This window comes from Pseudophryne corroboree, chromosome 4 (assembly GCF_028390025.1).
Source record: "Pseudophryne corroboree isolate aPseCor3 chromosome 4, aPseCor3.hap2, whole genome shotgun sequence".
Taxonomy (NCBI): Eukaryota; Metazoa; Chordata; class Amphibia; order Anura; family Myobatrachidae; genus Pseudophryne; species Pseudophryne corroboree.
Genome location: NC_086447.1, coordinates 321632485 through 321652798, shown reverse-complemented (window position 1 = coordinate 321652798; position 20314 = coordinate 321632485). Strand labels below are relative to the sequence as shown.

Genomic DNA, 20314 nt, shown 5'->3' with positions numbered 1-20314 from the left:
GTCCCGAGACATCATGTAGTCCCCTTCTTCCAGGTTCGCAATCACTGCTCTGAGTGACTCCATCTTGAATTTGAACCTCCGTATGTAAGTGTTCAAAGATTTTAGATTTAGAATCGGTCTCACCGAGCCGTCCGGCTTCGGTACCACAACAGTGTGGAATAATACCCAGTTCCCTGTTGCAGGAGGGGTACCTTGATTATCACCTGCTGGGAATACAGCTTGTGAATGGCTTCCAAAACTGCCTCCCTGTCAGAGGGAGACGTCGGTAAAGCCGACTTTAGGAAAACGGCGAGGGGGAGACGTCTCGAATTCCAATTTGTACCCCTGAGATATCACCTGAAGGATCCAGGGGTCTACTTGCGAGTGAGCCCACTGCGCGCTGAAATTCATTGAGACGGGCCCCCACCGTGCCTGAGTCTGCTTGTAAAGCCCCAGCGTCATGCTGAGGGCTTGGCAGAGGCGGGAGAGGGCTTCTGTTCCTGGGAACTGGCTGATTTCTGCAGCCTTTTTCCTCTCCCTCTGTCACAGGGCAGAAATGAGGAACCTTTTGCCCGCTTGCCCTTCTGGGAACGAAAGGACTGCGCCTGATAATACGGCGTCTTCTTATGTTGAGAGGCGACCTGGGGTACAAATGTGGATTTCCCAGCTGTTGCTGTGGCCACCAGGTCTGAAAGACCGACCCCAAATAACTCCTCCCCTTTATACGGCAATACTTCCAAATGCCGTTTGGAATCCGCATCACCTGACCACTGTCGTGTCCATAACCCTCTTCTGGCAGAAATGGACAACGCACTTACACTTGATGCCAGTCGGCAAATATTCCGCTGTGCATCACGCATATATAGAAATGCATCTTTTAAATGCTCTATAGGCAATAATATACTGTCCCTATCTAGGGTATCAATATTTTCAGTCAGGGAATCCGACCACGCCAACCCAGCACTGCACATCCAGGCTGAGGCGATTGCTGGTCGCAGTATAACACCAGTATGTGTGTAAATACATTTTAGGATACCCTCCTGCTTTCTATCAGCAGGATCCTTAAGGGCGGCCATCTCAGGAGAGGGTAGAGCCCTTGTTCTTACAAGCGTGTGAGCGCTTTACCCACCCTAGGGGGTGTTTCCCAACGCACCCTAACCTCTGGCGGGAAAGGATATAATGCCAATAACATTTTAGAAATTATCAGTTGTTATCGGGGGAAACCCACGCATCATCACACACCTCATTTAATTTCTCAGATTCAGGAAAACTACAGGTAGTTTTTCCTCACCGAACATAATACCCCTTTTTGGTGGTACTCGTATTATCAGAAATGTGTAAAACATTTTTCATTGCCTCAATCATGTAACGTGTGGCCCTACTGGAAGTCACATTTGTCTCTTCACCGTCGACACTGGAGTCAGTATCCGTGTCGGCGTCTGTATCTGCCATCTGAGGTAACGGGCGCTTTAGAGCCCCTGACGGCCTATGAGACGTCTGGACAGGCACAAGCTGAGTAGCCGGCTGTCTCATGTCAACCACTGTCTTTTATACAGAGCTGACACTGTCACGTAATTCCTTCCAACAGTTCATCCACTCAGGTGTCGACCCCCTAGGGGGTGACATCACTATTACAGGCAATTTGCTCCGTCTCCACATCATTTTCCTCCTCATACATGTCGACACAAACGTACCGACACACAGCACACACACAGGGAAGGCTCTGATAGAGGACAGGACCCCACTAGCCCTTTGGGGAGACAGAGGGAGAGTTTGCCAGCACACACCAGAGCGCTATATATATACAGGGATAACCTTATATAAGTGTTTTTCCCCTTATAGCTGCTGTATTTTTAATACTGCGCCTAATTAGTGCCCCCCTCTCTTTTTTAACCCTTTCTGTAGTGTAGTGACTGCAGGGGAGAGCCAGGGAGCTTCCCTCCAACGGAGCTGTGAGGGAAAATGGCGCCAGTGTGCTGAGGAGATAGGCTCCGCCCCCTTCTCGGCGGCCTTATCTCCCGTTTTTCTGTGTATTCTGGCAGGGGTTAAATGCATCCATATAGCCCAGGAGCTATATGTGATGTATTTTTTGCCATCTAAGGTGTTCTTATTGCGTCTCAGGGCGCCCCCCCCCCCAGCGCCCTGCACCCTCAGTGACCGGAGTGTGAAGTGTGCTGAGAGCAATGGCGCACAGCTGCGGTGCTGTGCGCTACCTTATTGAAGACAGGACGTCTTCTGCCGCCGATTTCCCGGACCTCTTCTGTCTTCTGGCTCTGTAAGGGGGCCGGCGGCGCGGCTCTGGGACCCATCCATGGCTGGGCCTGTGATCGGTCCCTCTGGAGCTAATGTCCAGTAGCCTAAGAAGCCCAATCCACTCTGCACGCAGGTGAGTTCGCTTCTTCTCCCCTTAGTCCCTCGATGCAGTGAGCCTGTTGCCAGCAGGTCTCACTGAAAATAAAAAACCTAAAAACTAAACTTTTCACTAAGCAGCTCAGGAGAGCCACCTAGTGTGCACCCTTCTCGTTCGGGCACAAAAATCTAACTGAGGCTTGGAGGAGGGTCATAGGGGGAGGAGCCAGTGCACACCAGGTAGTCCTAAAGCTTTACTTTTGTGCCCAGACTCCTGCGGAGCCGCTATTCCCCATGGTCCTTACGGAGTCCCCAGCATCCACTAGGACGTCAGAGAAATGACAGGAGCTGATTGGTTGGGGCACCATTTAAGTACACCTGATTCCCAGCAGCAGCCTCTGGACTAAAACACACTACCCAGCTGGTGCTGCCCGGCAAAAACCCGTCCGGCTTTTAACCGCTGCCGTGATGCAAAGACACATTAAGCGCAATGTGTCTTTACACACGGCACGGTCCCGGCCTGGCTGCCGGGTATCCACTGGAAGGTCCAGCTGCCGGGCCGTCTTTGCAGCCAGTAAACCGTGTGTGTGAAGGGGAGCTTTCACACACAACGGTTTTTTCCCAAGCTGTGTCTAATGCTGCGCATGCGCACAGCATCACACACGGCTCAAAGCCGTCCTGTGTGAGACTCTGCCGGTTTCTCTCGGATGGCTGTGTCCTCTGACTCCCCAGTCTGTCTGCCCACATTCCCCACAGCATGGGTCTGTCTATTTAAAGTACCAGCCAATCGGCTCCTATCATTTTTCAAACACAACCTGTGGCATAGCAGTTAGGAGCCGATTGGCTGATACTTTATCTCCATCCAAGGCTAGGCTTAGTAAATAGACCGTGTGTGCTGTGACTCCCCTCTCTATGTCCCATTCCCAGCAGCAATATGTGTGCTGTGAGTTCTCTGTCTCTCAGCCCCATCCCCGGCAGAAGTCCCTGTGTGCTGTGACTCCCTCATTTCACCTGCCAGGCTGCCTGCTAGAACCAACCATATCCTTCTGTAGCAGCTGTGTGCTGTGACTCCCCTGCCTCTGTCCCATCCCCAGCAACAGTCTGTGTTCTGTGACTCCCTGGTCTCTGACCCAGCCCGCAGCAGTCTGTGCGCCTCCTCGGGCTCTCTCTACCTCTCTCCTCCGCTGCCGTCTCTCCGCACCGCCCCCTTGTGTCTGTCCCGGCTGCTGCTGTGTCTCCGCGGCCGATGTGCCCGTGTGTCCCCGGCCCGCAGTGCCTGCCCGTGCCGCCTGCCCTCTCCCTCTGCACCGCAGGCCGTAGCACCATTGCGCATGAGCGAGATCGTAGAGAGCCTGTGAGAGCGGAGAGCGCCACTCACACTCACCTGGAGGCCGAGCACCAACATGGTGAGTGAGTGACCCGGGCCCGCGGCCCTCCATTTGCAGGAGAGTGCGGGGATCAGGCAGGCCTGTGGCCTACCTTCATATAAGAGCGTTATACAGCAAGCGAGGCGGGTGCTGCATCCCAAAGCCGGGCAGTGCTGCAAATCCACCCCGGGGTCTCAGGGCCTAGTCAGTGTATGTCCTTCCCCGGGTATCAGCGCTGAGGAGAATCAGGGAGGCGATGAGGGTGATAGGAGGACATGGCTGTGATGCTGTAACATGTATGTAATGTGCTCCACTTCCATAATGACATGTCATGCAGGGAAAGGTGCTCTCGGCAGCCACCTTACACACACCAACACATACATACACAAACGTGTGTGTGTGTGTGTATGTATGTATATATATATATATATATATATACACACACACACACACACACACAATATTTCACTGTGTGTTCAGTGTTACTGGATATACATTTATTTTATTGGTAATCATCCTTAGTGAGGGAAGGCACCATAGTACATATACACACACAGACTGCTGTTTGCCTCATATTCCTGAGTAGTCTGTACGGTAGCGTCTGTACTAGACCAGAAAGTGGCTGAAATGAGAATTCATCTGAATAAATGTGAGATGCAGTCATACAGCGCAGAATTAGCCATGCAGCATACGTTCCGATTTTCTATTTTGTTCTTCCAGCATTCACAATAATTCCAACTTCATACATAAGCAGAAGTCTAAAGCATTATTTCTAGGTCATAAATGAGATTCCGTATCTATGTTTAAAAAAAAAAAAAAGTCCCGCCCTACTTTAATATTAGGATAAGTCCTGTTTGACAAGTTTGTATCATATCTAAGTGAATAATGGGTCTATTTACTAAGTCTTGGATGGAGCCAATCGGCTACTAACCGCTATGCCACAGGCTGTGTTTGAAAAATGACAGGAGACGATTGGCTGGTACTTTATTTCCAGCGACTTTATCTCCATCCAAGGCTTAGTAACTAGACCCCGAAGATCTGGATATATATAATAAATGTTTGAGATACATAGCCTAGAGCAGCTGATTGTATGAACAATATATACAGCATGTTCTGTGATATATAAGGGTAACAGTAGCTGTGTGCAAACTTCACGTACACCTTGTCTGAAGGCTTGTGTATTGTGGTTGTCGCTAACCATCCGTGCCACGAAGATGTTTTCAGAATTCCTTGTCTTAAACACTTTATCTTATTTTCTTGCACATATCTGCGAGCATCTAAAAATAAATTTCAAATTTTAATAATTGATAGAATTAATTAATTTATTACAAACCAGACATGGTGGACATTAGGACCAGGTACATCAGTGGTTGAGGTTACAACAAACAGTCCTAGCATGGGTAGTTCCAGAACATGTACAATTCTTTTCAACATTTGAAAGAACTCTGGTGCTATATTGTTTTTCTATTGTATTTGTCTAATGGAAACATTGAGGGATGAATGTAAACAAAAACTGTTGTCATAGGATTCGTTTCTATGATGGCAATAGCATAAGTCTAAAGGCACAGTTCACCATTCAGTGTACAGAGATCGGTTATCTCCTCCCTATTCCCAGCTATCTAACTGAGGTTGATAATTATCTGGCCATGCAGTTGTATGGTGGTGTGCCTAATGACAAGTGACATCATTGATAGAGGGGCAATGGGCAAGTTCAGTAAGGTTCCAAAGATGTCAGACTAGATAGAGGGTAGCAGGCAATACTCCTCAGACGGACGGTCTTCAGTATGCCGCTGGCCGGGATCCCGGCGACCAGCATACCGACGCTGGGATCCCGACCGCCGGCATGCCATCACATATTCTCCCTCTTGGGGGTCCACGCCCCCTGGAGGGAGAATAAATAGCGTGGCACGCTTAACTCGCCACCGTTCCCGCAAGGGGCTCATTAGCGCTTGCCCAGCTGTCGGTATGCCGGCAGTCGGGATCCCGACACCGGTATGCTGGCCCCCGGGATCCCGGCCGACGGCCACTCATACTACACCCCCTCAGATTGTTCATAGCCTGTATAGAGTGTAAAACTATGTTTAGCACATACAGTGCCCTATGCTAGGCCAAATTATCAAAATGTTGTTTAATGCCAGTGGCATGCCCAGTGCTCATGCTTAATTCCTCCGTGTGTGTGTGTGTGTGTGTGTGTGTGTGTGTGTTTTTCTGAAAAGCGCTTTTGCATTTTACATTTGATATTACTATTCAGATTTATTTAATTATAATAAGTAGGACTAATGCTTAACATTAACTTGTTGTTACAGTCAATTTCATCTAGTGTACTTATATGTATTTATGTTTAGTCCAGTGGTTTTCAAACTGGGTGTTTCAAAACACTTGCAGGGGTACCTTGGATTGGCGGTCCAAGACCAATTAAAATTATTTATGGTCAATGTAGTTGGCAAAACCACTGCTGGTGGCTGCCAGTCATAAAGTACAGTATGTGGACAAACAGAAGCAAATCTTGTGCCTCACCACACAATTAACTTAATTTAATACATCTTTCTAAATTTCTCAATATGAAACGTTTGGCCTAGGGGTGCCATGAAATAAATTCTGATACTTTAGGGCGCCGTGATTCAAAAAAGTGTGTGAACCACTGGTTTAGTCTATCTACGTATATTCAGATGTGATAGGAATAAAAGCTGTAAAATATGGTTTTATTGAAATATGTAAATTGAACAATGTCTAATAACATTATTAATGTTAGAAAGCATTAAAACATTGTTGATCAAGGTTTCTAGTACACGATTCCATTTTTTTTTTTCATTTAAAACATTAATGCAAAAAAAAAAAAAAAAATTGTGTTTTTTTAATTAAATCTTTATTTAAAGTTTCAACATTGTTATTATTTTTTTCTGACACAGAACAAGTTGAAATCCTCGCAGAAAGATAAAGTTCGTCAGTTTATGATCTTCACACAATCTAGTGAAAAGACTGCAGTAAGTTGCCTCTCCCAGAATGACTGGAAGCTAGATGTTGCTACAGACAACTTTTTTCAGAACCCTGAACTCTATATCAGAGAAAGCGTAAAAGGAGCTTTGGACAGAAAAAAATTAGAGCAACTTTATAATAGATTCAAGGGTAAGTACTGCTAGGTTGCAAACTTTGTCATTCAGATAATATGGTATTTATTAAAACAAATAATATTTCATGGGAGCAGAATTATTGGGTATTCGGATGGAAGATACACAATAATTAGATAGATGGTCAATAGGTAGACATCATGATTGACAGGCAATAGATCGACAGTTAAATGGGTGATATGAACTTTGGTTGCATGCAAATGGTCGACACATAAAAGGTAGACCTATGGTTTTTCGTGATTTTTATGGTTAAGGACTTGTATTAGACATAGGGTTAGTTTTAGGCACTTAGGGGAGAGTTAGACTTCAGAAGGGGACAGTTATGGTTAGGCACTAGTGGGAGGCTTAGGTTTAGGGTTAGAAATAATGTTGGAATAAAAAAAAAAATTGTCGACTATTCGCATATCGACTTATCGACCATCTGTTGTTGTACTACCGAATGTCTGTATACTGTTGATCTTATACCCACTTGCGCTGTGCCTGACCTTTATGATCTCTCTATTGACAATGAGGAGTACCAGCCAACATTAAGGTAAGGAGCTGCCGGCCGCTTTTCTCAGTATTATACCACTTTCAGATTCAGGCCCAGCCTGTGTTACTGAACATGATGTGAAGCCGTTTCACAGTTGCTTCAAACCGTGTTCACACTGCAGGCTGAACCTGGGTTACTGCCAAGTTGTCCCTTTCGCCGGCAGTTGGAGATTCATTATCTTCAAGCGCCAGTGATCCCGCACTCTGTTGCTTTTAATGTGACCTGGGTCGCACTTTCACACTGTAGTCTACTTGGGTTGGTCCCAGGTCCAACCCGTGTAGCGGGCCCGGCTCACACAACCCGGGTAGACCCTTTCACACCAAGCCAGGGCCAGGGGTTTCCACTGGCAATATTCCAGGTCAGAGGTTCGGTATGAAAGAGGTGTAAGTGACCAGTGCTCCTTGTGAGCGTGCTAAATGGATATAAAAAAACTGAAGAGTGATAACGCATTCAGTGTTTTAGGTGCCCCCAATAACTAGTGTCCCAAGTGACCGCCTAGGTTTGTCTAATGGCATGTACATAACAATATATACTTTGTTTAATAAGTACCACAGGTGTACACAGACTTAAGGTGGGTACACACTAATAGATATATCTGCAGATCAATTGATCTGCAGATATATCTATGGACGGATCGGGCAGTGTGTTGAGCATATACACTGCCCGATCCGTCGGGGACTGACGTCATGAACTGGGCGGGCGTGTACACACGCCCGCCCAGTTCAGCTGTGAATCACCGCCGGCCGCTGCAGCATGTGTACGGGCGGTCGGCCGACCGCCCCGTACACACACAGCGACGCGCCAATATATCGGTAGATATATCGGCCGTTCAAGAGAACGGCCGATATATCGACCAGTGTGTACGGGTCTTTAGAAAATTGCAGTAGTAGAAAAAAAATCAGATACTATGAGAGTATCCATGCAGTTATTAGAAGAGAGAATGCGAGTTTCATGTGCAAATATCTTTCTTTCTAAATTTAAGAATAGTAAAAAATACAGACATAAATTGCTCACAAGGATTATTGCCTTAACTATCTCAACCCACTCTTAAATATCCTTATTTTGGTGTTACACACAAGTGTAAATTGTGGGCTCCCTGTCCAAAGCCCAAGTGGAATTCCACACCTGTTACAAGTTCGCTTTGTGGCATATAACTTTCAATGGAAAACATCTTTCCTTTGTTGCACAACTGCTTCAGCCGTGATAATTCTGTTTGTAGTATATTGTTGGGTAACACACTGTAGTAGGGATGTGTCTGCAAATAAGTGAGTACTGCTTCTGAGCACTGCATTCTTTTATCTGGAAAAACAACAAGTAGACATAATAGTGTGACCAACCCTTAGAGATATTTTTCCATGGTTCTTTTTTTTTAATTGTCTTTTTCCTTTTAATTAATGCCTTTCACTATGCAGTTTACCTGTTAGATTACTTATTTTGTAGCTCCCACACTGAATGGAACTTTGGCACACTTTTATTCCAGTTTCAACATTTTTTAAAACTCCTGTTGTAAATTTTCTGTTCCTTTCTCACCGTTCAATAAGCGGCTTGACCTTTCCGAATTGGCACATTGCAGCCAGCAACATCACCTGTTTTTCCTCGTACCCATTAGAAGTGTGCATGAATACTAGTGATTTTAGCCTACAGTAATAGGCAGGTACAAGATGTGGCTATTAAACATAGAGACTGATGCTGTAATTTATGTTTAATTATATTAAGCTTATTTTAACTCCATTCCCCTTCTATGTACTCCCCTTCTGCATCTAAATACCACTTCATTCTTAAATAAATGAGAAGGAGCTCTAAGTATGAGCAATATGATGTTGTGCTTATACCTGTAAAAATAAAACAGGGTTAGAATAATGTTTACAGCCATTTTATGTTTGTTTAAAAGGAGTCCGTGCTAACTGTCCCTATTCCTACTTGCCTTTTTCTTTCGGCGGTCTCTGTTTGTTCCTCCGGCTGGTTCCCGTGAAGCATTCGGCTGTGCTCGTGTTCTCTGGTGCTTTGTCTTTGACGTCACTTGCACTGCGGAAAACACAAGCTTGGCCAAGCGCTACAGGGGAACCAGCCGGAAGAACAACCAGAGACCACCAAAAGAAAAAGGCAAGTAGGAATACGGACAGCTAGCTTCAACACCCGGGATCTCCTTGCTTACATGCTGCTCTGAAAGCCGGCTCTATAGGAACCTTGGTAACATCAGCATGGACTCCTTTCAAACAAACATAAAAAGGCTGTAAACATTATTCAAACCCTGTTTTATTTTTACAGTTATTAGCACAACACCATATTGCTCATACTTAGCACTGCTTCTCATTTATTTATTTCTCTTTCATTTAATGGAGCAGCTTTAAAACCATATAGCGCAGACGTTTTTCATATTTGTATTTCTCTAGCATCCATAAGGGATATTGGGGACACATTAGTACGATGGGTATAGACGGGGTCCAAAGGAGCCAGTGCACTTTAAATTTCTTCCACTGGGTGTGCTGGCTCCTCCCCTCTATGCCCCCTCCCAAAGGCAGTTTAGAAAAAAGTGCCCTCAGGAGAGGATGCACACTCTGCTAGCTCCAGAGTTTTTCTTCATTTTATTTTAAACTTTTTGTTTTATTTCGGTATGCTGTTTGGGTAACAGCATACCTGCGCCATGGGAGTTAGGGGAGGGGACGGTCACCGGCTTCGTGAGGTGCAGAGCCGCTTCCCCGCTGCAGGACCACCGTCCTGAGGGGTTGTTTGTTCAGCGGGGCACTGCGCCTTGGCTGTCGCAACCGCAGCACGCCGCACACCCCTAACACTGTCTGAAGGTGATCGTCGGTGGTGAGTACACACCGGGGACCCCGCTAGGGGGGCCCCCCGGTTATTGGTTTGGCAGAAGCGCGGGTGAGGCATACGGGTCCCTCCTGGGGGGGACCCGCTATAGCCCCTGCGTGAGAGTGGCTAGCAATGGCTGTACTAAACATTCATGTGAGGCTACAGCATGGTTATGAGACTGGGCCAGTATAAATATATATAGGTAGCTCCGGCGCCATTACGGAGGGCGGACCTACATCAGAGCGGGCTCAGCTGCATTTTGGCGCCTTCCTCTGCATAAGCAGCAGCCTCACACAGCTCCTCCAGACTGTCGCACGCTAGATCACTGGTACAGGGTGTTGATTATGGGAAGAGCCGCTAATTGTGCACAGATATTATTCCTCTGAGGTAATTACATTGTATAAGCAGTTCTCACTGTTATGTAAAAACACTGACAGCCTCACTGCGGCTCTGCAGCGTTGAGTGTTCTGCTGTCCTCTCTTCCTCTGCGTCTCCTCTCACATGCAATAGGGCAGGCTTGCATTGTAATCAGTCTGTGTTGTATGTGTATTGTGTGTTTTCATTATCGTAATGAACGTTATGCAGTGTATGTAATGCCAGATTCTCCCCTCTTTCATCTGGTTCCATATCATGTGAGCAGTGTAGTCAGTCCTCACAAACTGCTGAGGACAATGTGGAGAAGAGTCACAAGCCCACCTGGCTGGGGTCTATCAAAACTATGATGTCTGTTATGTCATCTCAGCTCACTGCAAATGCCAACAAAACACAAGAACTGCAAAAAGCAGTAGCAGATCTAGCTGCCAGGGCTGATATTCCCCATCCTCCCCTGTCTAATACAGGTGCGCAAAAACGTGCTTTACCTGCACTTCTATCAGATTCTGATGATGATATACAGGATGATGGGGACGGTGTGGATCCCTTAGGTGGGGATTCCACTCCTACACATTGTATTGAACCCCTCATTTTAGCTATAAGGGATGTGCTAAAGGTCCCCCTAGAGGACGCTGCAAATCAGCAGTCGTTTTTCCTCCCTCAAGACAAACTGACTGTCACATTTCCTGATTCTAAAGAATTAGATGATTTTTCTCTGGCAGGGTCAACAGGTTATCCACAGGATAACAATGGGATATGATGAAGCGTCAGCGGATTTGCACCAATCGGTCCCAGCATGCAAGAGGCCCGTCCATATATCCCAGCCTCGTTGCTCAGGCAAATCAGTTTTTTGTTTGGTGCGACAGGAGGCATATCCTGATTCTAAAGAATCAGATGATTTATTTAAGCTAGCCTGGAAGAATCCAGATAAGAAATATCAGGTGTCAAAACGGTTTTTGCATACATTCCCCTTTGCCCCTGAGGGTAGAAAGTTCTGGGTAGAATCGCCGGCTGTAGACGTCTCAGTCTCTCGCCTCTCTAAGAAGGCGGTACTCCCGGCTCCGGGCTCCTTTATGGTAAAGGACCTGGGGGATAGGAAAATAGAGGCCACACTGCAATCTATCTACATTGCTGCAGGTGTATCTCAAAGACCGGTTATTGCAGGTTGCTGGATAACACATGCAATTCACTCCTGGGCTACTCAAATTAAGGAGGGTCTCTCGGGTGACATGACCCTAGTTACTACGGTGACTTTCCTAAAACACATTCTGGACACGGCAAGAGTTCTCTGACTCCCTAAAAGAGATTGGCAATATTAAAGCTAGAACCACTGCTCTGGCTGTGTCAGCACGCAGAGCCATTCGGTTGCGTCAGTGGATTGCAGACGCTGAGTCCAAACGCAATGTGGAATCTCTTCCCTTTACAGGTGAATGGCTCTTTGGAGGCGAATTGGACGCATGGATCTCCAAAGCTACTGCAAGGAAATCCGCGTTTCTTCCCTCGGGGGCTCCGCCTGCTAGATGTACCTACCCGGGACAGTCTAGTCAGTCCTTTCAGTCCACCAGATTTCGATCTAGGGCCAGAGGTGCATCAAATGCAGCTAGAGGCACCAGGGGTAAACCTAAGAAACCAGCCGTTGCTCTCAAGAACAGAGCACCAGTTCAGCTTCCGCAAAGACCTCAGCATGACGGTGCCCACCCAACCCGGGAGGATCTCGAGGTGGGAGCCCGGTTACGTCACTTCAGCCACATCTGGGAAAGTTCTTGCCAGGATGCCTGGGTAAGGGACCTTGGGGCAGATGTATTAACCTGGAGAAGGCATAAGGAAGTGATAAACCAGTGATATGTGCAAGGTGATAAAGGCACCAGCCAATCAGATCCTAACTGTTAATTTACATATTGGAGCTGATTGGCTGGTGCCTTTATCACCTTGCACATATCACTGGTTTATCACTTCCTTATGCCTTCTCCGGGTTAATACATCTGCCCCATTATTTCTCAGGGTTACAAGCTGAAGTTTGACGGTGCTCCTCCCCAACAATTTTCAAATCAAGCTTACCAGCTTTGGAAAATATGCGTGTTACGCTACTACTGGCCATCACCAAGTTGGTCCAGTCCCAAGTCATTGTTCCAGTACCCCTGCAACATCAAGGACAAGGTTACTACTCCAGTCTGTTCATTGTGCTAAAACCAGACTGGTCTGTGAGGCCAATTTTGAATCTGACGTTCTTGAATCCTTACCTAAAGGTTTTCAAATTCACGTTGGAATCTTTGAGAGCAATGATTGCAGGCCTGGAACGTCAGGAATTCCCAGTGTCCCTGGTTATCAAGGACGCCTACCTCCATATCCCAATTTGGCCTCCTCATCAGGCCTATCTGAGGTTCGCCCTGCTGAACGATCACTACCAGTTCCAGGCGTTACCCTTTGGCCTATATACAGCTCTGAGGGTGTTCACGAAGGTGACGGCGGAAATGATGTTCCAGCTCAGGGTCCAGGGGGTCAACATGGTCCATTACCTGGACGATCTCCTGATAAAAAGCGAGTTCCAGGGAGCTCCTACTGCTCCATATAGATCGCACTATACACCTTCTGTCACACCACGTGTGGATCCACAAATTACAGAAGTCTCACCTGGAGCCATCTCAGCGGCTCCTGTTTCTGGGTATGCTACTGGAAACTGTAGTGCAGAAAGTGTTCCTCCAGGAAATGGTTTGCATGGTTCTCCGACCGTCTCGAGTCTCCATTCATCTTTGCATAAGATTGTTCGGAAAAAATGGTAGCCTTGTTTGAGGCCATCCAGTATGGACGGTTCCATGCCAGACCTTTTCAACTGGACATCCTGAACAAGTGGTCCGTTCCCATCTTCAGATGCACCGGATGATTCAACTGTCACCCCGGGCCAGGATTTCACTCCTGTGGTGGCTGCAGTCTTCCAATCTCCAGGAAGGTCGACGCTTCGGAATTCAGGATTGGATTCTCTTCACAACGGATGCGAGTCTGAGAGGATGGGGGGCTGTCACCCAAGGGGTGCAGTTCCAGTGCAGGGTGGTCTGCCCAAGTGGCCCTACTTCCGATCAACATCCTGGAACTTCGGGCTATCTACAATGCACTGATTCAGGCCTCCCTTCTGCATCGGGATCAAGCAATCCAGGTACAGTTGGACAACGCCACGGCTGTGGCGTACATCAGTCGACAAGGAGGGACAAAAAGCAGGGCCTGCATGCGAGGAGTATCAAGAATACTCCTCTGGGTGGAAAGAAATGCACTAGCACTGTCCGTAATCTTCATTCCAGGAGTAGACAATTGGGAAGCGGACTTCCTGAGTCGCCACGGTCTCCACCCAGGGCCTACATCCTCAAGTGTTTCAACAGATCATCGACCGGTGGGGTTGCCCCAGATCGACATGATGGCATCTCGCCTCAACAAGAAACTTTGCTCCTATTGCTCGCGAACCAGAGACCCTCAGGCGTGCGCATTGAAGGCACTTACATCTCCTTGGCCTTGCATCTCCTTGGCTGGTCTACATATTTCCTCCGATTCCGTTGATCCCAAAGGTGCTCAAGATGATCCGGCATCAAGGAGTACAAGCACTTCTGCTTGCCCCGGAGAGCGTGGTACGCGGATCTTCTGGACACATCCGTCGATGACCCTTGGCCTCTACCACTCAGAAGAGATCTTCTTCAACAAGGACCGTTCGTATACCCGGACTTACGACGGCTTCGTTTGACGACATGGATGTAAGGAACGTCCTAGCTCACAAGGGACTTTCCAAAAAGGTCACTGCCACTATGGTGCAAGCCAGAAAACCTGTGACGTCAAAACACTATCCTAATATCTGGCGGAGACACGTCTCCTGGTGCGAGGAACGCACATATCCATCTAGTGTTCACTTTAGCAGTGAAAAGGGGCATGGCGCCGGACTCCGGGGGCATATGTGCGCGCACACGGCCGAAACGGGGCGTGACCACGCAAATTAGGGGGCGTGGTCACGCCTACGTCATTTTAGTGGGCGGTGCGGCCCACAGACGCTACTATAGAGAGCGTCTGTGGCCGGCGATGTCACTTTTGGGGGCGTGCCCAGCACCTCTGTCGGTGCTGGGCTTCCTCCAGCTCTCTCCCAATGCGTGAATGGATGCCGCGCGCATGCGCACGGCATCTTTACACGCTGGGAGGGCAGGAAGCTGGCGGCTGTTCTAGCAGGGCGCCGCAAAAGAGGCAGGGGCGGGTTTTGCCTGCTAAATAATGGGCAGGGCACAGCGCCCTGCTAAAACAGCCTAGAGTGAACACTATCCATCTGCCGATTTTCACCTGGGAAGATTCCTTCATTTCCTGCAGGCTGAATGGATCAAGGCTTACGTCTGGGATCCATTAAGGTTAAAATTTCTGCTCTTTCAATCTTCTTCCAAAAGAAGTTGGCTATACTGCCTGAAGTTCAGACCTTCTTGCAAGGGGTGCTTCACATCCAACCTCCGTTTGTGCCGCCTACGGCTCCTTGGAATTTGGATGTGGTATTACGATTTCTACAGTCCTCCTGGTTTGAACCTCTGATGACGGTAAAGGACAAGTACCTCACGTTGAAGACGGTGATGGTACTGGCCCTGGTTTCTGCTAGACGTGTCTCAGAATTGGGGGCCTTATTGTATAAAAGTCCATATTTGGTCTTTTACGAGGACAGAGCGGAGCCCCGGACTAGACAGCGGTTCCTGCCGAAGGTTGTTTCCGCATTTCATCTGCATCAACCTATTGTGGTTCTGTCCTGTTCTGACACGTCTGCTCCACCGGAGGCATTGGATGCTGTGCGTACCATGAAGATCTATGTCAAACGTACAGCTCGGATCAGAAAGACTGATTCCTTGTTCGTGCTCTATGATGCGCAGAAGAAGGGTTGCCCTGCTTCAAAGCAGTCCATTGCTCGTTGGATTTGACTTACTATCCAACAGGCCTATGTGTCGGCAGCCTTACCTGTTCCTAAGTCTCTAAAGGCCCACTCTACTAGATCGGTGGGCTCCTCCTGGGCGGCTGCCCTTGGAGTCTCGGCCTTGCAACTATGCCGAGCCGCTACCTGGTCGGGTAAGAACACCTTTGCGAAGTTCTACAAGTTTAATACCCTGGCCAAAGAGGATACCCAGTTTGGGCAGGCGGTGCTGCAGCAGTCTCTGCACGTTCCCGCCCGTTCTGGAAGCTTTGGGACATCCCCATCGTACTAATGTGTTCCCAATATCCCTTATGGATGCTAGAGAAAATAGGATTTTAAATACCTACCGGTAAATCCTTTTCTCGTAGTCCATAAGGGATGTTGGGCGTCCGCCTCTGAGCGGTGACTTTCTGCAGGTCTCTGTTAGGTGTTACCTGTTCAGCCATTGCTGTTTATGATGCCAGATGTTGCTGGCCGAGTTATGTTATGGTGTGCTGGTGTATAAATCTCACCACACTTCTCTTTGTTATGTTCCTTCTCTCAAGTATGTCCATTCTCCTTCGGGCACTGTTTTACCTATAACTGCCTGTGGGAGGGGGCATAGAGGGGAGGAGCCAGCACACAGTGGAAGAAATTTAAAGTGCACTGGCTCCTTTGGACCCCGTCTACACCCATCGTACTAATGTGTCCCCAATATCCCTTATGGACTACGAGAAAAGGATTTACTGGTGGTATTTAAAATCCTATTATGCCACTTCATTCTTATTTTTCATTGGCTTTGACCAGTGGAAAATAAGAATGAAGTGATAAATAGAAATATGAAAAATGTCTGCGCTACCATGTTGAAGCTCATTATCTGTCCGCTGTCTCAACAGCTTTGGCTTTTCCTTCTTTACATCATTTACTGATGTAAAACTGGTTCTCTTGAGTACAGATTTGACTTTAGGGAATAGAAAGAAGTCACACAGTGCTAGGTTTGGTATGTATGTAAGGTGTTCTAGAACTGCAATCTGTTTCTAGGACAAAAAATGCTTCACAGAGAGTGCTGTGTGGACTGGTGCGTTGTCCTGATGGAGTATGTAACCATTTCTCCACAACTGAGGCCTGTTTTTTCAGATTTTTTACAGCAAAGTTGCTAGAACATTTTTGTAGTAATGTTGATTCACCATTGCGCCTTCTGTTACCCAATCTTCCAAAATAACACTCTTTGGGGTATATTCAATTAGGGTCGAAAGCTGCCAACTGTCGAAAAGACAGCAGTTTTCGACTTTTTAAGGTCGAATCGTGATTCGACCAATTCATTCCCTGCTATTTTTATTCGACAAGTCGGGGAATTCGACTTGTCGGATAGTACGTGAATCGGCGGTATAGCTGCCGATTCACGTACTTTTGAGGGAAACGGCCAGATTCGACAGGATTTGGCCCCCGTTTACGACCATCTCAGTCCAACATATAAAAAATGTCGGACTGAGATGAGGGACCTTAGAGGAGGCGAGAGGGGAGAGCCGCGGGGAGATGGGGGAGACTGCGGGCAGACTGGAGATCAGCGCTACAGCGCAGCAGCAGGATGTCTCACAGCCGTGCCGCTCACGGCAGCGTCCACCCGGCTCCAGCAAGTGAGGTCTGGCAGCTGTGAGACATCTTTCTGCAGTGCTGCTCTCCTCCGTCTGTCCGCGGCTGTCCCCGCTGGGATTGAATAGGGGTTGTCGGATCCATTCCGGATCCGACTATCCGGAATGGGTAATGTCTGGACGCTGAATCAATGTAAAAGGTGACAGTGCTGTGCAGTGGGTGTGCCGTGTCACTGACACTGCACAGCACTCTCACCTTTTACATTGATTCAGCGAGTCAGTCAGTTCTGCCAGCCAGTCACTGTTGTTAGCACCGGTGTCCCAACGCGCCGCATTACAGGGAAGTAGAAGCACTAAATACACTAGAGCTCCCAGCAGCTCTTAGCGCCAAAGCATTCCGTCAGCTAAGAGCTGCTGGGAGCTGTAGTTTATTGAGTGCATCTTCTTCCTTGTAGTACGGCGCATTGGGACACCGGCGCTAACAATAGTGACTGGCTGATGTGCGAGTCCCCGGGAGAGCCACTGCCAAAGGGAGGACAGCTGGAGAGAAGGAGAAGCAGAAGAAGCATTACCCGCCCCTCCCCCACTCGCAGTACCTCCGGGTCCCATACGCGGCACCTCCCCCCCCCCCCCCCTTCACCACTCGCGGTGGCTCCGGACCCCTCCCCCACCTGCATCCCACCCGCCCCTTCCCCACCCACGGCACCACCGCACCCGCCCCTCCCACGACACCCCCGCAACCACTCCTCTCCCACCCGTGGTAGCTCCGGACCCCCTCCCCTACCCGCGGCACCCACACACCCGCTTCTCCCCACCCGCGCCACCACCACAACCGCCCCTCCCCATCTGCGTCTCCCCCGCACCCACCACTCCCCCAACCACAGCACTTACTAGGTGATTCATTAGGCTCTGCATGTGCTGTTCACGCCATTGCAAAGGGCTACGACCCCTTAACCATCGCATGCCCTTTGTCCATGCAATATTTAACCACTCACACAATTATGATTGGAGGTAATACTCCATATAATACAAATATTGCATGCCACAAGGGCGTGCAAGGGTTAAGGGGGCGTAGCCCCTTACGACGGTGTGAAGAGCGCCCGTAGGGCGCGATGAATCACCTAGTACAGTATGTGTTATAATGGTAACACCAATTCACCACAAACTAATAATGGAAATTTCACTTGGAATATCTGTCTCTCTTAACAGATTTACATTGCCAGTCAAAAGTTTTAGTACACCCCCATTTTTTCCAGTTGTCATTAATGTTTAAGCAATTCAAGTCCAGTGAATAACCTGAAATAGTACAACGTAAGCAGTAAGCTGCCAAAAAAGAATGTAAATTTGAGAGTTACAAAAAAAAGGCCTTCTTCAGGGAACAAGTAATGGGTTAATAACTTGTTCTACAGCAATGAAAAAGAGGCTTGCATGGTCCATGAAACACTGCAGAGGGCTACTGAATAGGGAAGGTCTTATGGGCCTCTGAATAAAATGGTAAAATGTTTGGTTCTCAGGGTTTTTGTACGATGTCAAGTAGGCGAAAGGATAGCCCTTCTGTGTGTGTATGAGGTTTATTTACTTATTAACGGCTTGTAAATTCCCAGAAATGTTAAAGGGCAAAACACTTAGTAAGTAGATCCCTGTGACACCAAGTGTTGGATATAGAGGAGGAAGCGTGATGGTCTGGGGCTCTTTTGCTGCAGCTCCAGTTGGTGACGTGCACAGTGACTGACACCCTGCACCAATTTGTAGCACCATGTAATACCCTCTGGTCTATGCTGAACTATCTTTGACTTCCAGTGTAGAAGGAAAGTCATGACTGGGTTCAGTGGTTATATCTGCAAAAGGCGGCTAGTTTGACAAATTATTTTGTTAAATAAAATGATTCTAGGATTTTTTACTATCTCCAGTTATTTATTGTTTCTAAGCTTTAATTTCATTGTACATTACAATGTGTACATTTCAATCAAAACTGGAATTATTTTTTCAGTTTTATTTATATATATATATATATATATATATATATATATATATACAGATCAATATATTTGAGCAATCATCGTGACTTTATAATTGTACAAGTTTTGATTGCTGTCTTGATTTTGCTTTTCACTGAAATTTGGTCATATGCCCTTTTAGAATATTAACATGCTTGCATCTGAGTGAATGGTCGATATGCCCGTCCATACATAGCATTTGATACTAAAGATATGTATTAATACATTCAGGGTCGATTCAGTTAGCTGTGAGAGGGGTGATCTACCGCTAAAATGGCACATCAACTCACCCAAATGTTTGTACTCTGCCCTATGAAGCTGGTAGCACATTGGGATTGCGATCCCTATCACATACTTGAGTAGGTCTTTTTTTACAATGAAGGATATAAGTAGACCTCTTTAGGTGTATATCCAATTACTGTTGAAAACTGCCGTCTGTCAAAAAGGGGGGAGAAGCGCTACAGCACAGCGCTGCAGCAGAATGTCTCACAGCCGCGCCGTTCACGGCAGTGTCCACCCGGCTCCAGAAAGTGAGGTCACGCTTGCTGGAGCCGGGTGGACACTGCCGTGAGGACTGGCGGCTGAGAGACGTCCTTCTGCAGTGCTACTGTAACGCTGCTCTCCTCTGTCTGCCCGCGGCTGTCCCCGTTGGTCTCCCCGCGGCTACCCCCCTCCTCTCCTCTGGGTCCCTCATCTCAATTCGACTTTTTAAAAGTCAAATTGAAATGAGATTGAATAGGGGTTGTCGGATCCATTCCAACAAATGCATGTCTGAATGGATCCGACCCTAATTGAATATACACCTTAATCTCTTAGCAGACTTCTATCATGCCTTCATTGATATTCTTTGAATTCATGTGGATTACAGCTTTTGATATCCATTCTTCAGAGAGTCATTTTAGGAGGATTCATACAGTGATCATATGATCCTGCACTTGTTTTTCTCATCTCTTTTATTACTCATCCAAATATGCTGACCATCACTCTGAGGATTCACTATTGTCTTCACAACTGTCAGGCTGTCACTCACATTCCAGTACTTCTCTTGTGAAAAGCACTGTACTGCAGGAATATACAGAGCAAGCTGTTCTATTTAAAGATTGCCCAGCTCAGGAATCCACCTAACAGGCAGGTTAGTTATTTTGTTTCTAAAAACGTTACATAGAATATTTTCCCTATTAATATCTCTTAAATAAAGCAATGTCTACACTTTGCTTTGTTCAGTTCAGTTTTGAATTACTGGAAGCCCTTTAATGGAAGCTCTTTCTGCAGGATTTTCATGGCTGGTGTTTCGTG

General features: G+C 47.3%; 1 protein-coding gene across 2 annotated transcripts in view; it reads left to right on the top strand.

Annotated features, from left to right (window-relative positions):
• The first annotated feature begins 2957 nt into the window (after positions 1–2957).
• DCUN1D1 (defective in cullin neddylation 1 domain containing 1) overlaps positions 2958–20314 on the top strand; it is a 31334-nt gene continuing 13977 nt past the window's right edge. The window contains exons 1-2 of one of the 2 annotated variants that reach the window (XM_063916338.1): positions 2958–3734; positions 6605–6821. In XM_063916338.1, coding sequence (XP_063772408.1) covers positions 3732–3734; positions 6605–6821 — 220 coding nt within the window. In that variant the 5' untranslated portion in view covers positions 2958–3731. The other variant, XM_063916339.1, reaches the window with a different exon arrangement.